Consider the following 8,843-nt stretch of genomic DNA (forward strand, 5'->3'; position numbering starts at 1 on the left):
GCCAAAATTGCAATGGGTCAGGTATGATTAAATAACATAATTCAAATATTACCTGTCTATCAAAATACAGCTCAGTCTTCAACTCTTAAGAATCTGTTCACAGTTACTTAAGTCCACATCTTACTGTTTCATATTATTCTCTGATCATTTCATCTAAGTTAATCTTGTCTTCTTGAGCATAACCTCACTTCTTTTGCACAGTTACCTACATTGTAAAATGACTAGAGTTGGACTCAGGAGTCAAGAAAACTTGAATTCAAACCCTACCTTAAACATTTATTAGTCCACTGATCTAAGGCAAATCACCCCCAGGCACTGTCATCTTCAGTATCCTCTTCTATAGAATGGGAATAATATTATTTAATTCATAAGATTGTTGAAATGATAAAATGAAATGAGATTATATAATATGTAAAAGCATGTTGCAGACTATAAAGAAATATATGTTAACTATCTTCATTTACTATTATTATACCTAAAAGTACTCACTTTATAATGGGCCTTCAATAAATGCTTACTGATTCTAATTATCTAGTTAAGTAAAATTTCAATAAAAATTTAAGTAAAATCTAATACTTTCGTGATTTTTTTTTCAAGTTTACCATAACTTGAAATCCAATGTATGAAAGTTATGTTCTCAGAGAGAAATAATGATGGTGAAAGAAAATGTGTATATTTCTGATTCAAAAAGCTTCCTGGATTTTTCCTAATGATATATATGGTGGATTTAGTCACTTCATTCATATCTCATGTTTCAGTTTTGTATTATACCATGTATTTAGGGTATTTATATGGATGTCTTATTCCCCTTATTAGCCTATATATACATACACAATATGAAGATAGAAAGTATCTTATTCGTCTTTGTATTCTCTAAGAAAATATGATGCCTTGTACAAAGTACTTTATCTAGTACCTTTGTTTTATACTCCTCCTAGGTAACAGGATACTTTGAGACTCTGAAATATTTTGAGAATACAAACTGTGTTGCCAATTAGTAATCATTTTATAGCAATTATCTCCGATAAAAGCCTCATTTCTCAAATATATAAAGAACTGAATCAAAATTTTAAGAATACAAGTCATCCCCCAATTGACAAATGGTCCAAGGATATGAACAAGAAGTTTTCAGATGTAGAAATCAAAGCTACCTATAGTCATACAAAAAAATGCTCCAAGTCACTATTAATTTGGGGAAGCTCTTGGTTTGGATTCCTGGTCAGAGGACAAAGCTGAAAAGAAGCTTGAGGCACCATCTCCTCACCCAACAATTAGAAAAGCTTACACTAATATCTCTTACTAACAACAAAAACAAAACAACACACACACACCCCCCCCCTAACTGGCAAAGAAGAAAGAACTCCACTGAAAAATTATGGGAACAAGGAAGACCAAGATCTAGGGTTCATCTTCAGAGAAGGACCCTTTAATTAAAAAAAAACAAAACAAAAAAAAAAAAACCTTTCTATCCCAAGGAATAACATGAAATGGCTCCCTGCCCAGAAAGAATTAATAAAACTCAAAAAAGAATTGAAAAATCAAATGAGACACTAAGAAAGAACTTTTAAAATAAAAATAAAAACCATTCAAGAAAAACAAGATTATGAAAAAAAAAGCTAATCAACTAGAAAAGAAAGTAGAGTTTCAAAAAGAAAAACAATTCTTTGAAAATCAGAATTAGATAGGGAAGACAGTGATGCTACAAAAGACCAAGAAATAATAAAACAGATTATAAAGAATGAGAAAAAGAACATAATGTAAAACATAAGAAAAATGATAGATCTGAAGAACAGATCAAGAAGAGAAAATATAAGAATAATTGGACTGACAAAATTGTGACCAAAAAGAGAACTTTGACATAATACTGCAGGAAATAACCCAAGAAAAATGTCCTGATAGAACATGAGGGGAAAGTAGAATATCATCACCTCAAAGAGATCCTATATGGAAAACACACAAGAATATTACTGTCAAATTTTGAAACTCTCAGATTAATGAAAAAATTTGCAAGAAACAAGAAAAACACAATTCAAATACACTGGACCTACAATTAAAATTGTACAAGGCTTATTAGCAGCTACAACAACAACGAAAAAAGCAAGTCTTGGAATCTTATCTATCAACAATCAAAAGAACTAGTCCTCAGGCCAAAAATATCATATCCAGCAAAATTATCTATAATTTTAATGAGAAAAAATGAACTTTCAACAAACTTGCAGATTTTCAGGACTTTCTATCAACCAAACCCAAAATTAAAAGATAATTTAACATATAGAAGTCACTATCAATGATTTTTAAGTAACTCAATGTGGATAAACTATTTAGACATACACAAATTGTTTGGTTTTTTTACATGGGAAATGCATATTAAATTTTTAAGATTCACATCAACAATAGGTTAGTTCACAAGACTGGTAGAGTTAAGATAAAAATAGTAATCATACAAATGAGGTAGAGAGAAAGAACAGAGAGGCATTAGAGGGGCAAAGGGAGCTCATATTTCTTAAAACCTATTCACATTAGGAATGGGTTCAATAGAAAACATTACATATATATCATGAAGGGTATAGCACCCTCCAAAATCTAGAAAGAAACAAGGGGGAACAGATGGGCTGATGGGGAAGCAAAGGATGAGGGAAGAAAAGGGAAGGATCCTTGGGTGGAGGGAGGATAAGTAACAGTAAAGCTAAAAGTAAAGTTATGAAGCAGAATTTAAGAGTCAGCAGGGATAAGAAAGAGGGGTGTGTGTGTGTGTGTGTGTGTGTGTGTGTGTGTGTCCCCACATATGTATACATAAATGTATCTTTTCTTTACTGTAGTTTACTTGGGGCTGGTGAGGAGGATGGAAGGGGAAAAAAAGAATAAAATAAGGTGCACAACAGAGAACCAAAGAATAATTTACAAGGAAATAAAGAAAATGGACATTCATGAATGTAATTTCTTTTACTAATATATATACTTTCTTGATCTGGTAATTTGTTGTTATATATTTTGAATCCTCCCTGTTGTTCTGCTGGGCACATGACAATGTTCTCTTTTGTTTCACTTTTTTTTATATTTCTTTTCTGTTTTTCTTACTGTTTTTTCAAGTAAAATAAACTTAATTTTTAAAAAAACACCATGTATACAGAAAAGGAACTGCATAAATAGAAACATGTAGCCTATTATTGGTCATGATACAGAATTCTAAAATCCCAAGTGTACAAAATAAAATTACTAAAAGAATGCTGTTTTAATAAAAACATCTAAAGATACAAATGTGTTACCTGATATTTTATTCTACTTTACACAACTACTTATAATCAAATAAAATAATATATGTAAAACACTCCATAATATAAAGTATCCCAATCACGAAAACTCATACTTGTATAATTCTTGAAGGTATTTACAAAGTACTATCTAAATAGAGGAGTTGTAATAGTTTGGATTTGGTATTAAATATTGTGAATGTACTTACAGCCAGTGTCTGTTGTTGGAATGTTCCATTTTCATTTTTTGCTTCCTCTTCAATATCACCAGGAATCTGAGTAGGTAGCAAGCTGGAACCAGTACTTCGGATGACACTTTTCATACTGTTCTGATAAATGCTTTTGCTACTTTTAGGGGTTAAGTGTGAAGCTGAATCATTAGACTGCATGGCTATGGTGCTTTCTTTTTCTGCCTACATACAAAAAAAGGATACAATGAGTCTCTAAACTAAGTACCATAAATATCACCTTTGTTCAATGAATTCCTCAAAGTTCCAAAGTACTTTAGAGTTTTTTTTATCTTGTGAAATTTCAAGACAAATATTTAGCAGCCTTATTATGTCATGTCAGGGTTATCTCTCTGGGTTATCCTAGACCCTCTTCCAATCTCCCTCTACTACTTCACTTGATAATCTCATCTCCTCCCATGGATTTAACACCTGTATCTCTGTTGATGATTCTCAAATCTACTTATCCTGCCACCAAACCTCTCTAGTAACTACTACTCATGCATTTCCAACTGTCTTTCACGAACCTTAAACTGAATGTCCAATAGAACCTTAAACTCTATGGGTTCAAAATTAAACTCATTACTTTTCCCTGGTCCAAGCCGGACCCTGCCCAACTCCCCATTACTATAAAGGGCAATACTATTCTGAGTCCCCTAAGCTCACAATTTAGGTATTACTGGAGACTCCTCACTATTTCTTCATCACCTATTTCCAAACTGTTGCCAAGGCCTGTTGATTTTACCTTTGCATTATCTCTCAAATATGCCCCCCTTCTTTGTTCTGACACTGTCACCATTCTAATGGAGACCCTTATCACCTCCTACCTGAATTACTGAAATTACTGAAATCAGCCTGCCGATGGGTCTGCCTGCTTCTCATCTCTCCCCAATCCACTCCACACTCCGTTCAGTTATCAAAGTGACTTTCCCAAATATAGATCTGATCATGTCAACCTCAATAAACTCAATAAACTCCAGTGATTCCCTAATGTTTTCAGAATCATATACAAAATCCTCTACTTGGCATTCACAAGCTCTTCACATATCCCCTCCGACCTTTCTACTTTCTTACACTTTAATTCCCACAATATACTCTTCAACCTAGTGACACTGGCCTTCTTGCTGTTTCGTGAACAAAACAATCTATGTCTTGAACTAGCTGTCCTTTATACTTGGAATGCTCTCCCTCCTTAACTCTACCTATTTACCTCCTTGGCTTCCTTTAAGTTTCAACTAAAATCCCATCTTCTAAAAAAAAGCCTTGCCCAATCTCCTCTTAATTCTAGTGCCTTCCTTTTAAACTGATTTCTTATTTATCCTGTACAAAGTTTACGAGTACATATTTGTTTCCTATTCCCCCCATTAAAATGTGAACATTTCTTTAGTTTCTTTTTGTATTCCCAGTGGTTAGTACAGTGTGGTAGGTGTTCAATAAATGTTTAAATGTTCCACTTAAAAAACAGAAATTGTAGAACCTTTAAAGCCACACATCTATGATATGCTAGCAATAGAACCCAGGTCTCCTAGTTAACAGTCTTCTGTTCCATGCTCTAAATTTAAAATTATGCCAAATAGAGCTCCAAAGCAAAGTGAACAATAAACTTCAATGTTTTTTATACTTCTATTTCTTAGCAAACTTATATTGAGATCCATTACTGAACTTACTGCTTCACAGGACTTCTGAAGCTGCTGCTTTTTTCTTAGCCTCATCTGCTGATTTACTCTGTTTTTCACCTGTTCCTGAAACCGTTTCAGAGATTCTTCTTTTAATCGTTGTTGTTCCTTTAATTCTTCTTCTAAATGAGACGCTGAAACCTTATGAGAAAAAGCAAGAAAATAAGCTGCACCACCCAGGCAGTTTTGCCTACCTGGACTCTCCTACTACAAATTGGGGAAAAGAAAATTGGGATAAAATCCTGGGGAAATAATTCCGTTTCACAGATCACCATTTTCAAATTTCACAGATTAAAATTCCTTTGAAAAGAAAGGCATCAATAGGGTTCAGACTATAAAATTTAACACAACATTAGCAACTCTTGAACCAAATGAATCAAAAACTACAATAGCAATAATTTGCTGAATAAGTCTTTAAAAAAAAGAGAATATATCAATTCTAACCAGAGCAAGGCCTATGCATTTATTAAAACTAGAGAGCAGATTAAAGTATTGTCATAAACTTGAATTAAACCATTTCATTAGGATTGTGTCTCTAATTAGGGTTCCTTCTTATCATGATTATCATTATTTTTCTCAAATCAATATAAACATTTCTTACATGTTTTATCAATAAGCATTTATCACAAATGTTTATACTGTATACAAGCCACCATGGATAAAACTACAAAGGGTACCTACCCTCAAGGAATTTATATGCTATTAGGAAAAGACATCAAGTATGCACATAAATATATAGATTAGTTATTTATGTATAGCTATATACATATAGAATAAATACAATATATATGTATATATACAAATACAAGAACATGTATAAAAGAAAAATACAAGATAATTATGCATAGGAGAGCACTAGAAAACAGGAAAGGCTTTTTATAGAGGTGGTATTTGAGCTGATTCTTGAGGAAGAAATGGAGTTTGAGCGAAAAGTGAAGAAGAACTATATGTACAAGGATGACAGACAGAACAAAGGTATGGTGACAGGAGATAGTGCCATGTGTGAGGTACAACATGGCCCAATGTATCTTTCCAATCTCATACATTACTATTCTTTTCAAACTCTCAAAACCAAATTATTTTTGATTCACCTCTTAAAATATAGGTCAGTAAGGAATCTATGTATGTAAATAGGGATGAGCCAGAAAATGGAGAGGGACAGAGCTGTCACAAAAAGTCAAAAAATATATGAGAAGATGACAACTCCAAAAAAGCTGTCACCCACTCCAGATGATGAGAGTGAGAAACTAATAACCCAATAAGTCAACGAGTTCTATTACTTCTTCCTAAATTCTCCAAAATTTACAAGATCATGGAATAAAGAATTGGTAGAGGTCTTAATATATATATAATTCAAACTACCCAGATGAGAAATCTACTTTTGTGACTTGCCTAACAAAATATAACACATGCACAAACCAGAATCTCAGACTTATAAAGAAATTCAGAGACCACCTAATACAATTCAAACCTAAACAAGGATCCCTCAATCCCAGACAAATGGTCCCTCCACTTTGAAGACCTCTCATGAGGTCTACCACTACTACTATTGTACTATATCCTAAGGTAGCCAATTCCCCTTCTGGGTAGCTCCATTAGATTTTTTCCTTCTCCCTTCTCTCTCTCCAACTTCAACCATTATTGTTCGTTCTGTCCTTTCTAGGGCAAAGTCTTTTTCTCTACATTTAACTGTAACACACCCTGATTATGTCACATAAGTTAAGATTTAGAGCTTTTAGAGATCTTTAAGACGCTAGCACCCTCTTTGTACAGATGAAGAAACTTAAAGACTCTCAGAGAACTTGGGTGATTTTCCCAAAATACAAACGAAGTAACTAATAAACCCAGGATTTGAACCTGGGTATTTTTAGGCTCTTCTTTGCTACCTCCTCCCCAACCCCAGATTAAATGTCCATAAATTGAGGAACAGCTAAACAAGTTGTGTTTGAGACTTGTTACAGTATTAGACTATTAGTATGCTGATAAAAGCAACTTCAAAAATACAGTCCTGACCAAATCTATGTGAATGGAAGGTAAGTGAAGTAGAGTAGGGTCAGGAAAATAATTTATACAATTACAATAAACACGAGAACAAAAATATAAACAAAACACTAATTATGACCATGAACTTGGAAAGACATGTCTATTACAATTTCCCGGTATCTACACTGGGATTCCAGCTTCAGGCAGGGGGTTGAACAAGAAGAATTAAGAGCTTCTTCCCTGTCCTGCGACCTTTTCATTTAATGTGTAAACTTTTACCTATTTTATCGATTGTTTCTGTTTCCTCGAGTTTATTGAGGATCAGGGAAGTCTTAAATAAGATCAGTTAAGTCTTAAGATTAGGCTCATTCTACAAGCGGGTCCGTGGGGTGCTCTATAGAGGTTACATTGTTGTGCAAATGAGACAAGTCACAGGTTTTGGCCCTCGCACAAAAACACCCTCATTTACATAAACCTTAGAAGACACGCCGGTAGCTCGGCGGCGGCTTAGCTCGCGGTCAGTAAAGGCAGAGGGGGTGGGGAGGAGATGCCCTTGCTCATCCCCACGTCGGGAAAAGAGACACTCACGGACGCCGGGGCTTCCTCACTACCCGGTGAGGCACACTCCACCCAAGCCCCGACAGGCACCACCGCCTCATTCCTCTCTGCCAGCACCGCCAGCAGGGCCCGATTCTTCTCAGAGCTTTGTTCCACCCACGGGGCACATCGAGACTTTCGGGTCGGTGCCGGGTTTTGGGACGTCCGTGATTCCTGCTCAGAAGGAAAACATCGGCATCTTCAGGAAGCTGCTCTGAAAACTACGCGAGGGCTGGGAAGGTCCGGGGGGGGCGGGGACGTGGGGTCGGAGTAAGAGGGGGGAAGAAACGGGACCGGGAAAGGGCGACCCGGGGGTCCCTGGGGTCCCGGGGCGGGGCCGTCAATGAAAGAAAACCTGGACGCGGGCAAAGACCGGCGAGGGTTTGGTTAAGACGGGAGGATGGCGGCGTCCCGAAGGCCCGGGACATAAAACAGCCCGGCTTCGCGGCGGCGCCCGGATCCCGTCCTTGGCTAGGGAAAGCTGCTGCACGCCCGGGACCGCCATCGGGACCCCCAACCGAAAACAGAGCTAAGTCACTACGGCGGCTCAACGGCCACTTTCTATTTCGGCGCCCGCCCAGCCCGCATCTTTACTTCCTCCCCTTCCGGGCTCCGCCCTCCCGCTAGCATCCGAGGCGGAGTACAGCAGGGACGCGGATTCGGCCTTCCATTGCATTGTTTCCGGTTCCTACGGCTCGGGAATCTAAACTTCCCGTGGGGGTGGGGCGGCCCTTAGTTCTTTGTCTGCGGCTGCGTGCTGTGTGGGGGGGAAGGGAAGGGACGCGCTGCAGGCTGATCTCTCCTGGGCGGGGGCGCTGCAGGCTGATCTCTCCTGTGGGGGGCGCTGCAGGCTGATCTCACTTGCGAACAGGAGGTAGAGATCCAGGCTTCCCCAGTCCTCACTTAAGATGCTCTTTTTGTCTCTCCTGAGAGGAGCATCACCCAGTCTTCCATTGGAGAGGGGGGGAAAGTCTACAGACGTTTCAAAGTTTAACCTGTATTTTTAACATTTTCTCCTTCACTTTCTTAAGTCCAGACGATGAACAAAACCATAAATCCTGCAATCATTTGTAGTTTTGGATTTACAAGGATTATTCTCCTCTTGAAAA

At 37.3% G+C, this 8,843-nt stretch overlaps 1 protein-coding gene across 2 annotated transcripts in view; it reads right to left on the reverse strand.

The window, feature by feature from the left end:
- The window catches only part of CCDC15 (coiled-coil domain containing 15), a 51,546-nt gene extending 43,143 nt beyond the window's left edge, over window positions 1-8,403 (reverse strand). For both annotated transcript variants that reach the window (XM_012545134.3, XM_012545132.3), the window contains exons 1-4: window positions 8,090-8,403; window positions 7,726-7,908; window positions 5,146-5,295; window positions 3,461-3,664 (exon numbers count right to left, since the gene is read on the reverse strand). In XM_012545134.3, the coding sequence (XP_012400588.2) occupies window positions 3,461-3,664; window positions 5,146-5,295; window positions 7,726-7,908; window positions 8,090-8,239 (687 nt within the window). In that variant the 5' untranslated portion in view covers window positions 8,240-8,403. The remainder of the gene's footprint in view (window positions 1-3,460; window positions 3,665-5,145; window positions 5,296-7,725; window positions 7,909-8,089) is intronic.
- Between the last annotated feature and the right edge of the window lie 440 nt (window positions 8,404-8,843).

This window comes from Sarcophilus harrisii, chromosome 3, assembly GCF_902635505.1.
Source record: "Sarcophilus harrisii chromosome 3, mSarHar1.11, whole genome shotgun sequence".
Classification (NCBI taxonomy): domain Eukaryota; kingdom Metazoa; phylum Chordata; class Mammalia; order Dasyuromorphia; family Dasyuridae; genus Sarcophilus; species Sarcophilus harrisii.